This window comes from Botryllus schlosseri, chromosome 3, assembly GCF_051294905.1.
Source record: "Botryllus schlosseri isolate E-star chromosome 3, Bs_hap1, whole genome shotgun sequence".
NCBI lineage: Eukaryota > Metazoa > Chordata > Ascidiacea > Stolidobranchia > Styelidae > Botryllus > Botryllus schlosseri.
Window position 1 is genome coordinate 24,338,233 of NC_137238.1, and position 25,166 is coordinate 24,363,398.

Sequence of the window (25,166 nt, forward strand, 5' to 3'; positions counted from 1 at the left end):
GAGAGCGTTCAATGTACTATTTTCAGACGGTACACGAACTCTCTTTGTTGAAACTGCCTTGTCTGGTGTATTTGATAAAGTCGACAACAAAGCACACAAATGAAAGTGCAAACGACCCCTTACGACGACGCGAAATCTGTCGTCTCGATAATTTTTCACACATGCTGGATTATCCCCCTATTGTTTGCCAATTGTAAAATTCATGAACTTTGATTGTTCCGCATCGATCTTGAGCGGTGAGTCAGGGATTAGGACATGGTAACATATCATATATGATATCATACCTCTCACCATATGTCATTGTTGTTATTTATGTAGAACAAACGTAAAAGTCGTAGCGATTACTCACATATTCGATATTCTTCTCGAAGCCCCGTTACCGTATCATTTAGCAATGCCAACTCGACCATGATGCGAGTTAGGTTTTCCTGCTCTAGAAATGAGAAAATATTTTGAATCATGATAAATTGGCGGAAAAGCTGTTGTAAAATGCGTTTAATAGCAAAGCATCGAATTATTCACGTCTTACTTTGTTCATCGCTCATCTGCACCTCTCTAATCCGGGCGTTCAAATCATTGATAGCTAAAATATAAATGATTTTATTATATATTGCCAGATAACATATCAATAATCATTATATTCAGCAAAAAAAATTGATATCGACAATTTCATATGATGACTTGATGGTGACTTACATGTTGCAAAATCCCCTTCAATAGTCGACACAGTGTCGTTGAGCAATCGAAATTCTGAAATTTAGTATTATTAGTAAAGAGAGAACAAATATATTCATCATTGCAAAATAACAAAAATATTGAGACATATACTTTAAACTACAAACTACAAATGACACAGAAAAATTCAACTGTCGTAGTAACTGAACTGTAGTTATTGAAATATTCGAAATAAAGTGGTGAGGGAATTATCGTAGTAATGACGATAATCTCTTACTACCCACGCGGCTCAGGTTAGTAAAGAGACCTCCAACCGCAATGACGTGTTTTGTGACGGCGAGGAAGATAACCAACTTTTAGACCCGTTTAGAACGGGAAAGGACGAGTTATTATTGGATATACTGGATGTTTACTCGATGTACTGAATATACTTGATATTGGATATACCGAATAGCCTGATTTTCGACGATACAATTCAGGGATTAACCGGTTAACAATGGCCACGGACATTGAGACCTTCAACACTGACGATATCGGTACAGAAAGAAATGCTACACAGGTATCATATGGAAAGAACAATAACGAGAAGACCAGAAAATACAGCCGTTCTGAGAAAAAAAAACAATCAGGAATCACCGATTCTCAACCATACCAGACGAAATACTTTCTTTATAAAGGGAAACGAAGACCTTGACGCTGATACCACAACAGAAGAAATACAATGCAACACTATCACAGGAAAATGCTATAAACACATTGCAGGATTATATGAGCTAAAGAGCGGAACATTGATTTTGAATATGAAGACAGAAACCAATGGAAAGATGAGACAAAACCCTAATCAAGCAAAATTTCGCAATATAACTTTCGAACTCCTACGACGTCCAGCGACACATCTCATTGTTAACAGAATACCATACGACTTTACAGGGGACGATATAAGCAGTAACTTCTAGATGGCAGAATTCAGGGAAAAACTTGCCCTACCATGTAAAATTGATGGGCATGGGTGCCGTATCAGAACAGCTGACGACGCCAATCGGAAACGATGTTACAACTACAAACAGACGGGTCATATTATCAATGACTGTCCAAAGGAAAAATGAGCCTGCACCGCGTGCCCGTGTTGGGACGACGTGAGTCCCCTTTTTCGTATGACTTGACTTGACTCGAGTCACCTTGCGAAAATGACTTGACTTGACTTGACTCGACGTTTCAGAAATGTGGATTGACTAGTAACTCGGAGCAAAATTTACGAGTCAATTTCATGTCATCAAGCAATGGTGTCGATACAAGTGGCAGATACTGCATATATTCGGATCATGCGCGAAACGCTGGTGTGACCTGTGAGAGTGACCAATCAATCAATGATTGTGCATTTTACTGAGCCCCCATTGTTCTGTCAGATCGCAAACGAAGTGATCTGAGCTTACAGCTTGGGTTGTCGTAAACAACTACAAAAGTAATCTAATTGCAAATTATTTATCCCTGTTTTATAGACTGTTCATTGCGGTCGGTACTCAATCCAACCAAACCTCTTGTGTGATTTAAATCGAATTTTAATATAGTTTATAAGGTAACGTTACTCGCCCCCATCGGTGCTGGCTCAAATTGTCTCTCACGGATGTGTAAGTGTGCTCATATCAATTCGTTTTTGAGGTTTCATATTATATTCTCTATTTTGACTGATAATTATAGACTGAGGCTATACAGTTACTTATACATAGTTTAGCCATTCTACGTATGCGTGAGCGATGCGACGCCCTTTTCCTGTGTTTTTACCGTATATTTGTCTCTCAATTCAAAATAGATGACGAATTTTTAACAGCTATCAAAATAAAACGACGCAATGATGGCTTGTACTTCTGAAAGCAACTGGACTTGAATTATGAGTTGTAACTTGGCTCGTGACTTGACTTGACTTGACTCGACTTGACTCGAGTCACCTCTAAAAACCGAGTGACTTGACTTGACTATAGTCAAAATGTGCAATGACTCGAGAGGACTCAGGACTCGAAGGTAGTGACTTGATACCAACACTGCCGCGTGCAGACGACTGGGACATGGCGCAGAAGAATGCAAGTCTATAATTCGACGAGGGAAACTCGGACATGCGACCAACAATGACACAGTAAATACGAAGTCGGTCGAAAACCCACTTAACCCCATATTGGAGAGAGAAGAGCTGCCGAAACAAAGGCTTTAAGCAAACCAACAACAGAGAAACCGGTCGACCCGAAATCGACTCGAAATGAGGACACGAAGAGAAATGGAACAAGGTCTAAGAGCCCGGCAATAATCAAAGTATATTCCTCAACTGACGTCGCATTCGAAAATGCAGACACAATACAGAACAAACACCGAATCAGTGCAAGCTATTGTTAAAAGCTACAATACTGACAAACAAAGAGAAACACAGATGGTCGACGTATACGAAACGGGGGACCGATATTTCTACAGAGGCAGCTATTGGGTGAAATATGATTTATGAATAATAAATGACAGTAATCTATAATTAATCGGCTGTCATATTTTTCATGCGGTCAAGAAATACAATGTACAATAGGTAAGGCAATTATTCAAGTTACGCAAACTGATGGAGAATTAAATAGGCAGGCACTGCTATATAAATCGATATTTGCAAACTAATACCTTTATACTCGATTCATAGGGACAGACAGACATAGTTTCAATTATCAGTATAACGAGGCATATATTGCATGACAAAGGAAAGTACATATTGTGCTCACGTTGTTCATCGCTGCTTTTCAGGGTTCGAATCTTCTCTTTGAAATCGTTGAATACTAAGAAAATGATATAAATTTCAGATTGACTGAAAGATGTGCGGGACAGGATTTTATTACTGATATCTCAAAACTCACCGACTTCGTTGTCATGTTTCATAGCTGTCAGGGTACGGTTGAACAGATGCGATTCTGAAGTAAAGATTCCTTGAATAAATGATACTATGCCGGGAACGAAAGAGGCGGTATTGAGTTATATAATGGTATGCAAAATTGTAAAACATATGCTGCTCACGTTCTCTATGGGATTGTTCTTGCTTTCGTATTTCGGTATTCAATTCCTTATTTGCTAAACGAAAACACATACTTTTGAAATTAAAATATATACGGAAAGATAGAAAAGTGGTTTTTGCCGCAATCGATCTATCAGCGTCGTTAACTCACAAATGTTCATGGTCCGCTGCAATTCCGTGACGATGAAGCTGAAGTTTTCTTTTTCTAAAAGTTCGAAATACGTTGCGATTATAAGAAATTCATGAAATACAGTGATAAAAGTATGTCATAATTTATGGGAGAATGAAGAGATATCATTATAAGAGTCGGGCCGATATCTTAATTTTGAACAGTAAACGATATTTCAGATATCACACATAGGCCTACTTGCAGATAAACCGATATTCACAATAAATCAGCAACAGGGTTAACGAAATAGCATTTCCATTACGAAATAAGTATAGTATAGTCGCGGTAACACAAATTTGTTCGATATGCCACCAAAGCGTGAAGTGATATGGTGTGCATGAAACAGATAGCGTAGTGCAGGGGAGTTAAATTCAACTGGCGTCGCGGGTCGGATTCAAAACCTCAGCTGGCCCGCGGGCCACACCAGTAAAATGAATCCATAATGTTGCCTCGAAATCCATGGCCTTGTTTTTCACTTGAATACTGGCATCATATTATGAAACATAGAGATTATCTTCTAGCAACACCGTTATTAGCAAGCAACGAAATCGGAAAAGTACGATGATATACGCAGAAGTTGAATACAGCCACAAAAACAGTGACTCTAACAGCGATATAAAATGGTGTATTCCAATGCGCCCTTGGTTTTAGTCGAAGCCGTTAGCCAGGCGATTTTAGTATGCGCTGTAAGGAATACAAGAAAATCGTAAACGCGGACGTTGGAATTTGGTTCATTAGGCTAGTATCATGAAATCGGGGTACCGGTTTCTCTGGAGGCCGGAAAGTATTGAGTAAGATTTGATAAATAGTGCGATCTCGTATATTTGATTTCTATTTTTGTGTATATATATGCTTTATGTAACCTGAATATAACAGCATTTCATTGGCGTTTTCGTTTTTGTAAATATCTACTTCTCGGTATTTTTTGCGTGTTCAAGTCCGCCCGAAGTCGACTCCAGATTTTCCACGTAAGAGTTGGAGATTTATCTATGCTCCTCCTCGCCATTTCATCCGCGTACGCAGTGTCATAAAAAAGTCCGTACTGTCCGTAATGATGCAGCAGCGAGCAGTGTAACGCTCCATCAGTACCGTTGCATAATTATGGTGCGGGCGACAGAATCCACATGTTGTTGTAGTGGCATTATCCGTCGATAAAACGAATGGATATAAGACAACAGTGGTATCAAAATAGTGCGATAGCTAAAGTGTTGACCTTATTTGACGGGCCAATACGTATTGGACCGAGATGGGCTTCGTTTGTAAGAAAATTATGTTTTAATGATTTTCCTCTTTGAACACTGTTGGTGAGCAGAATTCCGTTAGACATGTAGCTGCCTGACTTGCTGGTGAATTGTGTGATTTGAAAGTGACCTATGTATTTTGTAATGCTGCTGTGCGAGATAATTAAAAGACGTGACGCGAGGAAACAAGACATAGACCTCGATACTACTGTCTCTTACAAATTCACGAAACAACATCAGACAAATATTTGGTGGATACAATTTAGAAAATGGACGCATCTTACGCTGTTCGTCGCTCAATTCCAGCTCCAGAATCTTGTTGCGTAAACCGATTTCAGCTGAACAGCATAATATTGAATTTTATAGATTTATTTCTGGATCATAATTATTCGTATACAAGAGCGGTTCCCAACCTTGTTCTGAGTGAGTACCACCATAAGGTTCTATGATTTCGTTCCGTAGCACAACATTACCGAATAAACTCAACCTTACTCGAAATCTATATGGTTAAATACCATATAAGTCGGCCAGCAAATTTTAAAATTAATGACCAAAAGCTAATTCGCATCTGATTATTAATAACAGACACTGACAATGCACAATTAAAGTGATGATTGCAATTGTTTCATGTACACAAGCTGATCGAGGCGGGGTGCAACCGTGTAGCATGACACATACCTTATTTTTCTGTGCGCTCGATGAAGACATTTCTAACATTTGAAAAAATAACGTTAACGATTTATAAAACTCTAATTGTACTTGGCGACCAACTCATATGACGTCGTGTACTACTAATGGTATATACCACAGGTTGAGAACCACTGGTATACATAGATACGTGCGAAATAGTGATGCTGGCATGGTGTGCCACATTAAAATAGTTGATTTTTCCCTCTGTCGCTTCCATTGTAAATATATTACTCACAAGCTTCATAATCCGTTCTGAGCGTCGCCAACGCAATGCCCAACTTCATGATTTCTGTAATCAACAGAAATACTCTCAGCACTTATATAGCCTTACCTTGCGTATCGAAAGTAATAAACACTGATAAACTATGGGTTCCTAGCCTTGTTACGGTCGCGACCGTGAATTTCAATTTGAAGATGTTCCGCGACCCAGCCTCTCACTTTATCAGCACCTTTGTCCAAACCTACTCCCGATTATTTGGAAGTTGACGAATATGTATCCAGTAATAGAAATTACGCTAGGAATACCGTAATTTGGATTCGGGAAATGAGGACCCTTTTTGCAAATCAGAGAAGCTAGTTGATCAAAACTGAAATAAGTCGATTTCGCTATTTCGGCTGAAAAAATCGGGTCATCACTTTCCTTCAACTCACGATTTACACGCTTGTCACTTAAAATTAGTGGCCTTGACTAAGAACAAGGTCATGGATTTCGATCAAACCACGAATTTCCTATTTAGAGTCATTATGCCCATTTTCACTCGAATCTATCCATTATCTTAGCTGTAAAAGCTGTAAAGGAGTACATTTTCAAAAATCTGTAAAGGGAGGCCAAATCCTCGTAAAGAAGGCCGTAGGTAACCCTAAATTATTCAATTACGAACTCGTCAACCCCCGTCAAAATGGACAATTGCAACGTATATAGGTATTTTTCCTTGAAGGAAAAATGACCGTGCTATTAATCTTTAAGCTCCCGACACTTCAACCGTAATAGAGGTGGCGGACACCTACTTTGAGTTATAGTAGTGTCGCTTTAAAATAATTATTGAGCTGATCTGCTACCAGGCTCGCCGTCCTCGTTTATATTTTTGTTGTGAAAAATGAAACAAAATTTTCAGAAATGAGCCGTCGATAGCATCCGCTTGATTTGCATTCTTGTAATAGTCATTATTGCAATTTACTTGCCGTGTTCATCAGCTCACACAATAGGCAAACGGTCCCATTGGACTCGCGGCCCCTAGGTTAAGATTCCCATGCTATACATGGTTAAGGAACGTTATGGTATATTTATTATAAAACATCATATTGGCAAAGTTTTGATTTCTTCCGACACGCCAGCAACCACCCAATTGAAATAAGTTTGATAAGAATATTACGTTTATCTAACTGCTCACATAAATAAAATGTCTTGATGAGATCATTCACAATATTTATTAATCTGCACGGTGTATAGAGCTTATACAAACAAAGTTTGACTCACGCGTCTGTTGCGCAGTTTCCAGTCTTGATACCGTGTCATTGAAATCCCGAATAACTGTGACGAAAGACGATGATTATGTTATGATACAGAAAATACACGCAACTTTCTCGTCCGCAAATGCTCCGACCTATGTTGGATCGCCTTGATTGCTGTGCAGTATATCAAAGATAAGTAGTCTGTTTGTTAAAATCAGTCAAGTGCGGCGCGGTCCATGAGGCACTGACCCCTTCCGAGTCATATTTACAAATATATAAATCCAAAATGCTAGCTGATGCAGTTGACGACTTGAAAGCAGGTGTGAGTGGAAAACATTTAAATGCAACATCAGTTAGCGAATGTGGCACTTCATGCTGGCCGCTACATCTACACGATTCATATACTACATCGTCGGTTTGCAAAATCGGCAGCGCATTGTTTCCCTGCACTGCGATTTTTGATTGTCAGCCAAAAATGAGTTAGTCAGATAAATCTGTGCCTCACCAAGTTATTTTTTCTCTGCACTTTCATAGTACGTCACAAAGCTGAGTTCAAATATATTGGTGATTTTCTGGGGGTGCTGTTGTTTTGACAACAGTAATATTTGGATTTCAGGAATCACGGCAGTGGCATTCGACTAATACCAGTTGACATAAATTCTGAGTTGATTAAGATGAATTGGCCGATCTCATGGAGGCGTGACGCGTCTGTACCTCAATTCTGCCTCACACTTACTTTTGCGCTATATTTTTGGACAATAAATACGTATATACCGTCATTTTGGATGCAAAAGTATTTAACATTTAGTTACCCATGGACATCGACATAAAATACATATAATTATTCATGTACTAATAATGAAAGGATTTCACAATTCTCTTTCCTCATCCTGACTACGGGACTGAATCAAAAGAATATGTGAAGTAATTACATCACAAATCTATTTTTATCATCATGTTCAGCCTACCTTCCTCATCAGCTTTTTCCAGTGTCGCCACGAAATCGGTAATTATTCCCGTTTCTGAATGAAGTGACATCTTGTTATAGTGAAGCGATAATAATTCGACAAGAAAACCCGATTACGAAACAATAACAGAGTGTAGAGTGAGAGTTGAAGTTATAAACTGGAGCAAATAACAGAACTAACTCTTACACGAAATAGTGGAGTGGAACTCTAATTGACCAATGCACTGAAAGCAAGAATACATATCACAGCTGTAGGTGAGTCTTCTCAAAATATAGGGCTCCACCAAGGTTTGAAACAATAGTTGAAGCCTGGGTCACTCTTAACATGCCCAAGCGCATCTACACTAGGGTTGCCATACGTCCGGAATTTCCCGGACATGTCCGGAATTTCACTGTTCAAGCTAGCGTCCGGGAGGAATTTCTAAAATATGCCAAATGTCCGGAATTATGAAGACTTTACGTGGGCTCATAATTTTTTCGTAAATTAACGTAAAATAATTATTGTTGTGACTATTTATGCTGATGCATGATATTTTTCTTCGCGCTGCGCGCAATTTACTAACACATTTATTGATTTTGATATGGAGATTACCACCCTCGCAAAAAACTGCATAAAAAAAAAATAAAAACAACCTTTATTTACTGAAATAAGCTTAATTGTAATCGCAATTATAGGAGAACGGTATATTCCTAGAGATCATTAAGGCCGTTTAAATGCTTTATTCAAAGATAGTGGTTCCAAACGTGGGGGTCGTTTGCCATTATTCTGGGGTTTGCGAATATGTTGAACGTAATCAGCTTCTAAAATAGCCCGTGAGTAAGTCTGGGCAAAGGTGCTGACTTCTTTTAGTAATCAGCTCGTCAAAATTTGATCTGGGCCACGGAACATATTCAAATTGGAGATGGAGTCGCGAGCATAAAAGATTGGAAACCACTGGATCCGGGGTGTTTATAAAGCTCCTTGGTGCGCACCGGCATAAGGCTGATAAACAATCTTATCGGTAGGGCATGAACATGACTTAACGATGTACAATTACGCTCCCTGTATTTTCGAACTCATCCTCCTCCACCAGATCTACCCCTAACTCTGATCATGTGACCGGAGAGTGGTAGGCTATCCATATAGTAATATATGGAACAACCAATATTATTACCAGAATTTATTCAAAAAATTTAACGACCAGATGCATATAGAAACTAGATTCATGTAGCAAGCACCCACCCCCCTCCCCAGAAGTTGCATCGTTTACACCATAGTGTGGGCTCAAAATCATTGTTTATTTGGGCGGGAAAGGGCTGAAAACACGTGCTTTCGGTCCCGTTTACACAACACACAGCCACATACTCCTGAACCGGAACGTGACCACCTCTGGTCTATGAGCAAAGCTTTGCTAGTGTGGCTTCATAACTCATTTTTAAATCCACCAGTGGGCGCTTCAGAGTGTCCGGAATTTGGGTCGCAGAAATATGGTAACCCTAATCTATACCTACACCTATCAGATTATAGTAGCTCCATATCAAACTGACCAAATGAAAGAACTCATTTGTTTTTAGAGATGCATGCCAACCGCAATCCTGCAACCGTAAAGCCCAACAAAGACCGCTACAGGTCACGGATACTTGTAAGCCGATTAACGCTTCTGATATATTCTTACATTAAGAGTGGGGGTAGCTCTCACAACACTGTTTTCCACGAAGCTCATAACACGCATCCTATTTAAATGCTTTGAGACGTACTTACACGGGGTTAGAATATGACCACATGACTCTCACCACAGCTACTTCCAGTTCATGTTACTCAAGTTACTCGAGTTACTCATGCTTTGAAGGTACCTATACGTATTTTAACAGTAAATTTATATTTATTGACTCGAAGAACTTTTCGCGTGCCTCTTATCAAGAGCAACCGGCACGATAAAGGATACGGAAGAAAGATGGATTCAAAACCAAATGGCGAATAGTGACGCAATAATAAAAATTTATAAATAACATGAATGAAAATTCAACCATAGCAACAACGCGGCGTATATAGCAACAAGCAACTTGAAGAAGTAATGCCCGTGAGGAATAACATACAACTACAATGAGACAATGCAGCAATACAGAAAAAAAATTGTACGGAAATACGGACGAACAGCTAAGCAACAACAACTAGTGTGAGATTTTAAGATTACACAAAAATTCTTTCTGGCATCAAACTATTCAGACGATCTGTTTTCAGTTTTATCCAAGGGTAGAACCATATTTCATTTAACAGCTTTGGAATCTACTTTCATCAAACTAAACAACCCGGTCCTTTGTCGCCAGAAAGAATTTTTGTATAATCTTAAAATCTCACTCTAGTTGTTGTTGTTTAGCTGTTCGTCCGTATTTCTGTACCAGTTTTTTTTCTGTATTGCTGCATTGTCTCATTGTAGTTGTATGTTATTCCTCACGGGCATTACTTCTTCAATTTGCTTGTTGCTATATACGCCGCGTTGTTGCTATGGTTGAATTTTCATTCATGTTATTTATAAATTTTTATTATTGCGTCACATTTCGCCATTTGGTTTTGAATCCATCTCTGTTCCGTATCCTTTATCGTGCCGTTTGCTCTTGATAAGAGGCACGCGAAAAGTTCTTCGAGTCAATAAATATGAATTTACTGTTAAAAGCCGTGTTCAAGTTTTGTACCACCAATCAGTTATTCAAGTACCTATACGTGTTTTTATCATAATCTTTCACACATAATTTGTTGATGAAAAATAGAATTTAGTGCTTACGACTCAAATGAGTTCTTTGCAAACTTGCCATTGTTTCATTCAACAATTGCATTCCTGAAAAACAATAAAACATGGTCTTTTCATTCGAATCTTTGTACATCATATCCAGTCCCAATCTTCGTTACAAACCCAGCACTTCTTGTCGTTGACTTACGCAGTATCGAAGCAGGTTAGAACGGTGAAGATGAACACCTAGTTGGACATGTTATTATGTTTCATAGAACTACATGTTCCTCTTAGTTGATGCATTTCCACTATTACCTAAACTTTTGGGTAACCTACTTATTTGAGTTCAGCTCCCGTATGCTACTTCTTTTATGGAAACGATTTCAGGATACTTTCACTCCTAAGGATACTTTACTTTTGCGAAACTTTTCGCAGCTGACCCACTAACATATTACGTTTTCGATTTTGTCAAGTGATAAGTAATGCTGATGAATTGAAATAACTTTCAATACAAAAGTATCAATGACAGCAGCACAATACAGAACCAATATGGTTATAATATGATATTATTAATATTTCTTATTATTATATTGCTTTTGTTTTCATTGCAATTATATATAGGCCTACTTCTAACGACGATTGCTATTTTGCGTTTGCCAAAGAGATGAGTCTTGCAATCTTCATAAATTGCACCGATGTTTATCAACAAAAGTCATTTAGAGATCGTACCAATCTACTGCTTTAACGTAATTACTTGACTACTTCTCTGACATCTTATGTTTTTGCTTCACATGAAGTAGCTTTAGCGTGCATTGAAAGTCTTGAAGTCAACTTCACGACAATACTAATCAAAGTGATATAGAGAAACAATTTCTTTCGATGTGTTACTAACCATCAGTATAATTAGTTTCCATCTTTTTCAATCTTTCCGCCAAATCGTCTGCTCCTGTATTGAGGCGATGTCATGTAAATTTCAAGGGTAAAGCATATGACCCAGTGAACGAATGTTACCTTTTTGAACGGAATTATCCACCAGCTCTGCCATACTCTTCTGGAGCGCAGTGCCTGAAAACATTCCGACTAGAAATCAAAATTTTAGAAAAATAATTTATAGAATATAATCAATTTTGTCTCAATGACATTATCCAGTCAAAATGACTTTGAGGATTATTCGGATATTAGTTGCACTTTCGTGATCTGTATAAAAACTTTGATAACTCGTACGCTCGATTTGGTAAATAAACTGTGGCAGATTTTATCATGAGAACAGTTTTGTGAAATACATTTCTAGCAATCTGTACCATAATATTCAAAATTTATTTCCTTTCAAATTCATATTCGCTCATGCGTCACGATGGTAAAATGGAAGAAGTCAAATTATTATTATCATTATTATATTTAAAAGCAATTTTAGTGACGCATATAACAACTATGGTCTTTTGCGTCACGACATAACGGTTGCTAATCGAATCGATATTGCAATAAGTAAATACAGTCAACTAAACATTTAGTACTGTCTCTTTGTCTTCGCAAGGAATTACCACAGCAAAGGTAATATATAATCAATAGTTATTATATTTTCCATGGTGAAGGGTACTCTCAGGTCCATTACGGCAGCTATAAACTGGCATCTTTCGTTAGCGTACTTTGCACACTTGATAATAACGTGCTATGCAGTTTCTTCAACATGGCATGTGGTACAATCAGGGGTATCGGAGCATCCAATTTTGCTAAGATGGGAGTTGAGACGACAGTGTCCGATCCGTAATCTGAAAATGGTGGTTTCGGCACGGCGTGGCGTGGTTAAAGTAGGTAGTTTTGTGTATATGTCAGGGCAGAACTGTTTGAAATGTGCTCCAGAGGCGGTTTCGAAAGAAGTCAAATTGAAGGTAAATCGGATGCAAAACATTGATGAAGCAATATGACGTCATAAATAAATCTCTTTTTAGGAACTATACTTAATATGTCACCCAATCGTGATTGTTAACATGATTAATATATGAATACTATATCAACCACTGTGATCACTGCTAGATATGCGGCATACAGCTCAATGCTCCCATCGATATTAACGTTTGATGAGTGGAAGATATATTATATATTTTCGGAATAGTTCTTTATCTACAAATATTCACCGTGTAACCTGACAAAATTATATCTAGTATAATATAGAATTGACCAGACCATTCGCTATGGTACGCAATATTTCTAGTCTGCAAACAGGTGGTACGCTAGTAGATTCTTTTTTTTTTCTAGACCGAAAGTAATTATTAGTTCAGGTGGGATTTTTTGTCAACTTCGTGAATGAATTTCGTCGATAATATCAGTAGTTTCAGATATTACTGTCAAATATTTATTCATTCTCAGCCCAGGTGATCAGATTAACAGGCATAACTGATGGAGGGGTGTCTTCGAAAAAGTTGTGCCAAAATAAATGATGATGCACTTTTTTGCATGATGTTTCATCTCTTGAAGTTACATTTGGATTGTCGGTACAGTAAGAATTTGTTGGAATCACCCTAATGTACCAGAAATAATTTCATTCGTGAGACGCACGCTATTCTAACTTGATATTTCTTTGTGGCGAACCTTATGTAGGTGGTACGAGAGCATTGCATAAAACTTCGAAATGGTGCGTGGGTGCAAAAAGGTTGGGAACCACTGCATTAGAATGTTACCAACGAGTTGTTAGAACATCTTGCGATAAGACATTTTGTCGCATAGGTATGACTCGGGTGGTTTTTTATCATACCAAAATAAGGTAATATTTTGTCAAAATTGTAGCGTTAGGTCAAAAATTGTAGAAGAATTTTACGAAGTCAAAAATTTGTGGACTCCTGCATTTCGTTTGCATCGTAGATTTTGCACTGTCGGTGAACTTATAATCTGATATTTTACAGCTCGTTGCCTAATTTATATGCCTATCGTAGTAGACGGCTCATTGTCTGTTCATTGTGAATCATAAACGGTCAAATGAAACAAATAGTTTGACATGATATTATGGTCAACGTACGGCAATATCCTAACTTAAGCAAGACTGCTCGGGCATTGCATGGTTCATAAATTAGGCTTACCATACGTCCTCTTTTAAGAGGATTTGTCCTCTTTTTTGACTTTTTTGAAAGTGTCCTCGGAGGACGCCCTTTTGTCCTCTTTTTTGAGATTTTGTCCTCTTTTTGAAAATTTAGGTAAGATTTAGAGCAAATTGCAAGTGATATGCCGCAAATTAGCACAGAAGTGAAGCTCCGGCGGATATTTCGGAGTGAAAAACGGTGATTTTAGCTCTGAGCGAAAATATGACCTTTTTTTCTTTTTTTTTTTAGTCAACCGATCACAAAGTGGGAAAAATTCACCGGTTTTTGAGAATTCTACTCCGGTTTTGCATCTTGCAAATTTCTGAAAAAGTGTCCTCTTTTTACATTTCCAAAATATGGTAAGCCTATATGATGAAGCGGATGATGAAAAATTGTGGTACAGACAACATAGTCAGAATGAAGCAATACGCTGTGTCAACAGCAGTTTACACATAACTTCAGTGTTTTCAACCAACAACTGGTGCTGTTGAACGTTCGTTTTATATTATTAGCAAGCTACTTAGTAAGGGCATTCTCTCGGTGAACGTCGTAGCGATAGGACTTGCCTTCAGCGCGATCATTACGTGTGCGAATTAGTTCGGAGAAAGTCTTGTAATTAATTCCAGGGGCATTTGTCTCGCATTACAGCGATACTGTGTGTCCATTGCTATAGACGTTATAAGATGAGCGGATCTGGCGGGCATAAGCGCCCAGCTAGTGAGGAAGCCGAAGGTCCTGCATCAAAAGGTAGGAGTAGCGGATCGTTTGGCCACTGCCCGGATGACACCTCGGTAGTTATTTCAGAAATCGCTAAACCTCTGCAACGGTACGACCCGATTACTATCAATCGGAGTTTAGTGCGAGTCATTGGCGGTTCGTACAAGGAGATCAAGGTCCTTCCCTCGGAAAACCTTTGTGTCGTTTGTTCGAACTCAAATCAGGTGACAAAACTCTTGGCGTGCATCGATCTTGGAGAGGGGAAAATTAAAATTGTAATAAAGGCAGAGCTATATCGTAGTAAACCAGAGGAAAGTCGAGGCGTCATATCGGATGTTCCTATCGATCTATCCGACCAGGAAATACTTGAAGCTCTTGAAAACTGTCGTGTCACTTTCGTACGTCGCTTTCCGTATCGTGGTGTTAAAGGTCCAACGAAGAGTACCTCTGTTCTCTTATGTTTTGCGTCTACCACTCTACCAACTGTGGTGCAAATAGGTTTTCTTCGATTCCGGACCAGGGGCTATAATCCACCACCCACTCGGTGTTTCAATTGTAACCGTTTCGGGCATAAAACCAAGTATTGCAGGAGCGCGCAGAGATGTACGAAATGTGGAAACAGACATACATACGACAATTGTAATAATGAACTACATTGTGTCAATTGTGGCTTAGCCCACTCTGCGGGATATGCGGGATGCTCCCGGTTTAAGAAGGAGGCGCGAATTCAATCTATTATGGCTAATGATAAGTTAAATTATTGGGACGCGCGTAAATTGGAAGAACAGAAAACCGCCCCTAAAGAAGTGGTATTTGCTGAGACACGATCAGGAAGCTCTGTACGTCTGAACACAGAGGCGCATGCACCTACAGAACGAGCGTCGAAGCCCGTTGCGGATTCGAACGCCGTCCCCATGCACAGTAAATCACAGAGCTCTGCAGGCCTTGCCCAAACAAATGGTAACATAACGATCCCAACCGAATCCTTCTTCACCTTCATTGCTGAAGTGATCAAAAATACCCTGCTATCTTTTGCGGAGAATAAGACAGTTGATATCGAATCGATCATCGCGAAGTCCGCGGGAGAAAACCTAGGTATATCCGTACCGATTCCCAGAATAAATAACGAAGTAGCAATGGACTTATCTGCCAACAGAGCTACTACATCAAATAGGCCTACCATAGTTTTGAATGTAGAACCTGTCATCTCCATCCCTGACGTGCAACGGTTTGAGCCACATGGCTCCACCTTGGTGACACAATCTATTGCCTCTATTACCAACCCGAGTGCCATGGCAACTCACAATAGTTCATCTATTACTGACTCCAATGCATCAAGTAACCGAACACAATGCCGATAAGAATCATGCAATGGAACTGTAGGGGGATATATCGGAAAATCCACGAATTGAAATATTACTTGGAAAATCTTGACAAAATGCCCGACATCATTGCCGTGCAGGAAACGCACCTGATCGATAAGTACACTCCCAGAATTGCGAATTACAAACTTATTAGAAAAGATCGCGACCAGCACGGAGGTGGTGTCTGTATCTTTGCCAGACAAGACCTGTCTTTCTTCGGAGTCCCCATAGACAACATTTATCCTATAGAGGCCCAGATTATCAAATTGCACGATTTGAAATTAATGAACGTGTACATCCCACCGAATCGAGCAATTTCACACGCTCTCTTCGAGCAATGCTTTGCGCAGTGCAACTCGAGAGCGATCCTGTTGGGTGACTTCAATTCTCACCATCCAATATGGAGCAGTGGCGCCATCAATACGAATGGTCGTCATCTTCACTCAATAATAGACGATAATGACTTGGTTGTTATCAATACAACAACGCCAACTCGTATTGATATTTCCGTATCGAGTACCACACGGACTTCACTTCTAGACCTATGCATTGCATCCAGAGATATCGCCCCGAAGGTTGTGACCTCGGTGACGGACGAACTATTGGGGAGCGACCATTTTTTTGTTATGAACGACTTGCAGTTATCCAGTCACGGTGATGATTTCCATTACCGGTCTTGGTCTTTCAAGAAAGCCAACTGGGACGTCTTTCAAAAGCTATGTTCGCAATACTTTAAAAATCTAGACGAGATAACTATAGAGAAGATCAGCAACTCGATAATCAAAGCCGCGACCGAAAGCATACCCGTAACAAAACATATCAAAGGAAAGAGTTCCGTCCCATGGTGGAACGAGAGTTGCTCCAGGGCGGTTCGCCGGAAACGGGCGGCCTTCTGCAAATTGAAGCGATCATTCAGAATGGAAGATATCGTAGTCTTCAAACAAAGACGAGCAGACGCTAGAAGAATCATACTTTCAGCCAAAAAATTCTACTGGGATAACTTCTGTAGTTCTCTTGATCACAATTCTAAGTTGTGCCAAGTGTGGCGTGTCGTGCGGTCGATTAACGGTTGCAGCAGATCCTGGAACCAGATCCGTGTACTCAATCATCTTGGCAACCATCTGACTGACAGCAAGGACAAGGCCAATGCTCTCGCAAATAGTTTTGCTGAAATCAGCAGCAACAATAATTTAGATTGCCAATTCGTACATCGGCGAACTTTAATGGAAACCAATCTTTCGTTGCCCCCTGTTGAAAATAATACTCAAACACTCGGAGTAAACGCGCCATTCAATATGGTAGAAATGAAACGTGCAATTAGTAATCGCAAAAACACTTCTCCGGGAGCGGACAGAATCTGCTATCAGATGCTGCACCACCTGGACGAGGAAAGTCAGTTGGTCATGCTAACAGCCATCAATAACATTTGGGCAGTCGGTTCTTGTCCCGAATCGTGGAAGCATTCAATTGTTGTGCCAATACTTAAGCAAGGTAAAGATGAAACCAAGACATCCTCTTATCGTCCTATCTCACTCACGAGCAACATGTGTAAAACAATGGAGCGGATGATCGTAAATCGTTTGGAATGGTGGCTCACTAAAAACTATTTGTTGAACCACCATCAGAGTGGGTTTCGTCGACATAGGTCCACGAACGACTGTATTCTCGCGTTACATGACCATGTATATAAAGCCATTTGGAGCAAGCGGTATGCCATAGCAGTTTTCTCAGATATAGAAATGGCATACGACATGATATGGAGAAACGGAGTCATTCTCAAGCTTCAACGTCTCGGTCTTGGAGGTAATATTCTCCATTGGTTACACTCCTTCATGGCACATCGGACGTTTCAAGTTCGCATTGGCAACACACTATCGGACGTTTATGAACTTGTGAATGGAATCGTGCAGGGCAGTGTTATTAGTCGCATCGGGCTGTGGTTCATGTTTCTTCGTTGAGAATAGCGACGACTGTTACAGCTACACCCTCGACGGTCATTTATCCGTCCTCTCGACAGAATTGAACGCCATTCGGAATAGTTTAGAATGGGTCAAACGCAATGGTACGCCTGAAAGTCGTGTGGCTATTTTGTCGGACAGTCGGAGCAGTCTAGTGGCGATTCGAAATTGCTCTCCGGACAATCAACTCATCGCCGATATCCCCCTCCTAGGATCGGATTTACATGCACTAGGGATCGAAATTGTTTTGGCCTGGATCCCTGGCCATAAAGGTATCCGCGGCAACGAAAAAGCCGACGAAATCGAACGAAGAGCAGCACTGATGCCACTCGTGCGAGATCCAAACCTTCAGCAAAAAATTACTATGAAGGAAATGAAATCCTACATTGCCGATATATGTCGGAAAAAGTGGATCGACCACATGAATGCCCATGACGACGACTCGCAATATAGAAAAATTATTGGAGACATCAGGGACATTAACCCAATTATCGATTTGTCACGCAGGGAGTTTGGAATCCTAATTAGACTGCAGACTGGTCACTCTAGACTGAACGGTCATCTACACAGAATTAAATGTCATCAAAATGGCCTTTGTGATGCATGCGGGATCAAAGAAACCGTCGAGCATTTCCTCCTCCATTGCCCTAAATATGACCGTGCCAGGATCAATCTAATTCAGACTGCTGATCAAAACAGAGTACCCCTAACACCCGAGTCCCTACTCACAGACGCGCATACTATATGGCCGGTCATCGAATTCACAATTTCAAGTGGCAGAGAGATATAAAGAATTGTAATTCCTTCAGATAGTACGGGAGTAATTATCACCAGATATCGCCCTGGGGCAAAAAGCCGAGTAGCTAAGCCCCACTCCCCCCCCTCATACCTACCTACCTACCTACTTAGTAAGGACAGACACTACCCGAGAATGTAGGAAAGTATCTTTCGTTGTACTACAAGAACTTTAAATAATTCCACCAAAATACGTGATGTAATTATTGGAATTCTTCATAGGGTCAGATTTCGTTAAAACATATGTGTTTTCCTTTGAAAATACGTCTCCTTTTAAGTCAAAACGTTTTTTCATGCCAGACTACTTCGTAAGCACAGACAGTTCCAACCAAAATTGAGGATAACTGTAACGATTTTAACATTATGTGCGAAAACACTCAATTTGAACACATGAGTTCAAAATTTGATCAAAATTGAGTTTTTTTTAAGTCAAAATTTTGATTTTATAGGTCAAAATCCTCCATTTTTTAAGTCAAAAAATCGCCCTAGTTATGACTGATATCTTCGAATTGCACAAAGTGTGCTCTGTGTTCGGCTTTCTTACTGGACAATATCTTACACGGACATTCACACGGACGGAATGTTAATCTCGATTTTGTAGAACTAGAGAGGTGATATTCCAATGAATTTAGTAAAGATTTTTGCGGGTTCTGATAAGTGATTGAAAATGTGATGTCTATCAATCGACATAAAAATTGGTATATTTGCGTTATAAGTTCGTGTTCAGCACGTTTGTCTCGCACTAACAAGAAACTTCCAGGGGTTCGCACGATGCTTATATACTCACGTTCCACATTCCGCTCTTCCAAGGTTTCAATCTTCCGACTTAAATTTTGATCCTCGATATTCATCATAGCTATGCTTTCTTTCAAATTGGCAATGGCTGAACATAATTTAACACTCAATCTAAAAGCATCTAGTGGAAGCATTTCAGGAAATTGCCAGCTATTTGCAACATAGCGCGCGTATCACAGGCAGAGCTGGTCGAGGGGGTGAGAGCTGGTGTTCGAGAAAAAGTAAAAGGTTGGACGTAAATGTCAACTCAAATTGAAGCAATGATGCACAAGAAATTACAAAATTATTTGAAATGGAAATAGAAAAACACATCATAATAAGTACCTATGTAGGAACTATCAAAAGTGGATTTGGTGGAGAAGTCGCTTACTGAAGTTTACCATGCAATTGAATGATATATTCATATCGAATTTAATCCGAATATTGTACGCTAACACTTATCATGGGTAGCACGCCTAATAGAGAATTTATTGGAATATTGTTATTTCAACAATCGGTTAACAGGTTATTTCTACGTCTCGAATTTTCAAATTGCATTTTTGCGACCATCGCAAACTAACGAATGACATTATAAATTTGTGCAATTTTCGATGGCAAATTCAGTTACCTTGATTCAGAGGCTATTTCGCCCTGCCAAGATCAGAATTTTGAAGATAAAGACTATACAACGATATACTCCAAATCTATCCTACTTAAAAGAAACATAAGTAGGAATAACTTCGCCCTAAAAGCTACTATGGAGACGTGGAAGAAGACTAAAAGCAAAAGTACATATGTAAGTTTCACATGGAGAGCTGCGAGCATATTTTAGCCAAGAAGAGTTCAGACAAGAAATAATATTGCTACTAACCTTGCCATGTGAATACAATATTAGTTGCCAACCCAGCAACTAATAATATTACCATTGTTACTGTTATGCAAAGTCTCCAGCCTTTTGTGTTGTGCTCCATTTTCGAGTGATTTCGTGCTATTTTTATATCCTGCTTCGATGATAAAACATTCACCGACTACAATTGCACATATCTAGAATGCACGAATTAATCAAAACAGTTATTGACAAACTGATATACATATGTACAATGTATATATACTGATGGTTATCTATCAGCATTGGGATTGGCAGTGCTAGTCATAACCAATACCCAAACAATTCACCTGATTATCATTGAGCATGCAAGAACAAGGCATAATCCAAATCAGCCCATGATTTTTATGTTTCAGGCTTATGTATGCAAGCCGTTACTGGATTACCTGTGTGGGTATATTTCATTCTGAAAATGAAATTTTTCTATTGTTTCCAAATTACTTACACATTGCTTGACAGCGACGTTTAAACGTTCGAAAAATTATCCTACATTCGTACAACTTTTATTCGCAGCCCCTGTGAGCCACTCATACGAGGTTGGCTTTACCTGTAATATTCGTGCAATTATTTGCTTGCATGATCAATAATCGTCGTTCACAACAAATTCTACTCCAATAGTACTCAGCATGGTGGAGTTGATCCTGTGAGAGGCTTTCTTAACGACTTACAAAACAAATAAATAATAAACCATGACTCATGAAGTTATAGTAGCTTGAAAATGACATCACACCACTTTTGACAAGTTTGATGTGGTCATTGCGGTGTACGACCAATATCTGCATAAGCTTTATGAATCTACATCCGCACGGTGAGTGTATTATGACAATATCTGTTGTTCAGAAAGTGAGTTGAAACTATAGAAAATCTGCTTGACTCAACTGGTGACATGATTCGGAGACTATGGAAATGACGTGACGTGATTCGAATTCAAATTGACGATAACTAGAAATTATACCTACTGCTCTAAGGTAGTGATATAATTCCAACACGCCGAATCTCTAAATTATACTAACTTTAACACAGCAGTATTACTTTGACTTGTTGCAGGTTACTCCTTCAGCTCTAGTTTTGTCGCAGATGCCTCATACATAATTTCCTAAACTCGTAACTCGCAACTCGTAAAACGGTATCATAACTTACTCTATGGGATAAATTTACCCATTACATCTATTACAGGTAAATTTGAACGAGCAAAAAGCATGCCTGCCAGACGAAATTAGAAAGCGCGCGAAAAGCTTCAATACACGATCATTGAAACTTGAAAACGCCGGTTGAGCAGAGACTAGGGGATTTGATTATTTCCTTAATCAGGAAGATGCAACGAGTCCGTTTTCGATGATTAATTATATTTAAATCGCTGGACTTTTGACTTTTTGGTGCAACGTGGGAATCGCTTACTCTCTTATCGGGATGACTATCCCACGGGGAATTGGTTGCTACTCGAAGTCGAGGATACAAATATATGTCATCGTTCCAGCGCAAATGAATATTGGAATCGCATAGCCGATCCCGGTGAGAAATTTTTCTTACCAAGTTGCGTCCTCAATAAATAAAATTTAGATTTGAATAAAATAGTATTTGCGGTGAGCACAACTATAATGAATAAACAAAGAATCGGTCACCGTAAATACTATTTTATTCAAATCCAAAATTTTCGACGGTAATAACTCCGCTTCCACTGGTTGGAAGTGAACCAAATTTGGTGAGCGTCGTTTCTATAGACAGCCTAACACTTTCATGGGGTGAACAGAAAATTTTCAAATTTTTTATCATTTATTTTTATATAATGAATAGAAACTTTCTTCTCCTGTAGCAAAGCGGTTACTGGCTGGAATTGAAACAAATTTTGTGTGTAGGCCTAAATTAGGTAGCCGAACAATTTTATCAAGTAGCCAGTACGATTTTAGAAAAAAAGTCATTTTTGAAGAGCCCCAGTGCACATACATCCATCAAGCGTAGCCTATATTATTAAGGAAATGAAGCTGTCGTGCTCTCCTGTCCTGATCGCTCGCTTCCGCAATTGGTCGACACAACAGAGAGCAAATTGAATGCATAATTTTCCCCACTTCAGTCATGCTGCAATGAAACTAATTCCCAACGGAATATTAGAGATTAGTTTCACAATGAATAGTGTTTGGGGCGGAGGTATTTGGCGTGGCTATTGTCTTTTATGTTTCATGCTTCTCATGTAAATTCCTAATACGCACCCGAAGGTTCTCATTCCGTCTGGCAAGGAAATTGTCGATGCAATTTGACACAATGGTTTGCTTACGCTGCAACGTGACGAAGCGATACTATTTTCTCGCAAACGCAAATTCCCTGTTATTGGAAATTTCGTCTCCTAAACTGCGTTACCGATTGACCAGGTAATACTTTGGCGGGCCCGTATTCTATCAAAACTCGAAAAATCTCTTTTGTGTCAAGATATTGTCGTGATTATTGCGATTGCTATATATCAGGGATGGGCTCTTTTAGCGTTTGATTGCGGATATTTAATGATTGCACATGCACATGCTTTTCGCTATAGTGAGAGAGAGGTGATTATAACTAATGCATATGCGTATTGTTTTCGTGTTGCTTCTTTTCTTGTGGTTTACGCAGGACTTTTACATTATACACTTTTGGGGAAGATGACACTACATGCTCAGAAATTTGCAATTGAACTCTCGAATCGAATTCACATAAAAGTTTTACCCGCAGCAATGGAAACCTGGTCATCAATCATTGATAAATCGTTGTGTTCAACAATGAACGTGATAAGTAATTACGCGAGCGCATGTCACAATCATTTCCGGGCTAGGAATGGTGAATACGGGTCTTTCATCTGTATTGTAAAGGCTAGCAATAACTGCTGAGTTTGACCACGAAAATGTCGTGATTACCATGCTGACATCTTCCTAAAGTCTCATCAGCACTTGAAAGAACTGCTCCGTACTGCTCGGACGTCATATCAGCATGATTTCAAATACTGTGCCGTATGAACACACAATATTAAACTTCACTCGATAGTCTAGTTTTCCTTGTCACGTCATAAATTCGTATTTTTGAATTTTGGTGTTGTGGCTCCTTTAAAGCTAAGATATTTAATACGCGGCTCGTTCATGACGCGGGCCGGACCACCTCTGCTATATATGGAAGCTCGTCTATAAAGTTAACCCGCGAATAAAATGTATCAGAAACGTGAGTTTCCATGTCGAAACTTCCGCACTGAGTCAATTCAATGAAGCTAAAGCATATTACCAAGATCTGAATTTGAAACACATCTCACAAACCCCAATGCTATGCGTTTTAAAAGCATCACGATGACCCTATATTTATTTAAAGGAACTTTATTCTTCTGTTTTTTGGCTCATCGCTGAATATTAATTGATGCATGGCAGGTAGAAATACACTGATACAAACAGCTCAAATTTTTACGAAATGCTTTTTATTATTGCTGATCGGTTTTTATGTTGTTTTTATATCGATGATCATTTGACGACAGCCCCTGTTTAAATTTTGATTTCTGAGCTGCCGATTTACAGCTCCACTCATTGTCTATGACCTTCTAGGGTTCTGTATGACGTCGAATATTCGGATAGAGTGACAACGAGGAGCATTTAATTACCTCCGACTAATAGGACCTCGCATATAATACACGTTGAGTAGTCCTGCATTCAACGGATGTCACGAAGCGTTATATATCGATGGTGGACTAAAATCGCGACCTGACTGTGAGTGGGAATGCAGTATACACATATAACCAATTCCCAATATCTAACAACGGTAATACTTTTAATAAATTTGGAATCGAATGTACTTTGGAATAATGACCTATACCAATCGGCAGTGGCGTTGATTTGGTGATGGGTAAAAATGTGTTGAATCCAGGGCTGTGGAGTCTGCAAATTTTACCACCGACTCCAACTCCGACTCCAGACATTTTCAATAGACCTATACTCCGACTCCGAACCTTGCAGCCGAATACGGCTCTGAGAGGCACGGTTGGGAATCACTGGTCTATATAAACTTAGTCAAGTATTCTTGGACTAGGACTATTGCACCCTTTCTTAAAGATTTGTTAGACCCATGTGGCTGAACAACATACTATAAATATGTTCGATTTTGTAAAGAGAGAAGCAGTTTTTGGTTATATTTTCATCATTGTTACGAGTGATGTTGTCATTAACAAAACCGGACGATGTATTTACCTTTTCATAATATCATGGCATAATTGTAAAAATTGAACCAATTTGTGACTGCATCCGTAATATTTAAATAGGTTCCTTGTGGTACAGAATTTGAATATTGCAACGAACAACACATTCATATTCGCACTTTATTCACTATAAGCTTTTCAACTGATCCTCATCGGTAGTGGCCGTCAGTATAAGACGGAGGTTGCAATTCTCCGTGTATTTCATCAGTGTTGCGTCTCTGGCTATAGCTGATTTGTATTGCACTAATTGCATTTTTGCTTAACGCTCTCGTTTTCTGAAATCTCTCGTTGTTGTTGTTATACCATTCTCACGTCACACTACATATTTCATCTTTACATTTCGAATTGCAATCTCCGTATTATACTGACGGCCACTACCGATGAGGGTCAGTTGAAAAGCTTATAGTGAATAAATTGCGAATATTAATGTGTTGTTCGTTGCAATATCTGTAATATTGTGA

At 39.2% G+C, this 25,166-nt stretch overlaps 2 protein-coding genes across 2 annotated transcripts in view; one reads left to right on the forward strand and one right to left on the reverse strand.

Annotated features, from left to right (window-relative positions):
• LOC145436526 (uncharacterized) overlaps positions 1-20,857 on the reverse strand; it is a 67,515-nt gene extending 46,658 nt beyond the window's left edge. Inside the window, exons 1-16 of the mRNA XM_080313889.1 lie at positions 20,493-20,857; positions 19,635-19,730; positions 11,951-12,004; positions 11,832-11,885; positions 10,994-11,047; positions 8,233-8,286; positions 7,290-7,343; positions 6,048-6,101; positions 5,407-5,460; positions 3,864-3,917; positions 3,715-3,768; positions 3,558-3,611; positions 3,426-3,479; positions 697-750; positions 530-583; positions 350-433 (exon numbers count right to left, since the gene is read on the reverse strand). Coding sequence (XP_080170015.1) covers positions 350-433; positions 530-583; positions 697-750; positions 3,426-3,479; positions 3,558-3,611; positions 3,715-3,768; positions 3,864-3,917; positions 5,407-5,460; positions 6,048-6,101; positions 7,290-7,343; positions 8,233-8,286; positions 10,994-11,047; positions 11,832-11,885; positions 11,951-12,004; positions 19,635-19,730; positions 20,493-20,592 — 982 coding nt within the window. The 5' untranslated portion in view covers positions 20,593-20,857. The remainder of the gene's footprint in view (positions 1-349; positions 434-529; positions 584-696; positions 751-3,425; positions 3,480-3,557; positions 3,612-3,714; positions 3,769-3,863; positions 3,918-5,406; positions 5,461-6,047; positions 6,102-7,289; positions 7,344-8,232; positions 8,287-10,993; positions 11,048-11,831; positions 11,886-11,950; positions 12,005-19,634; positions 19,731-20,492) is intronic.
• Positions 1-25,166, forward strand: part of LOC145436173 (uncharacterized) — a 297,258-nt gene that overhangs the window by 249,621 nt on the left and 22,471 nt on the right. The window lies entirely within an intron of this gene.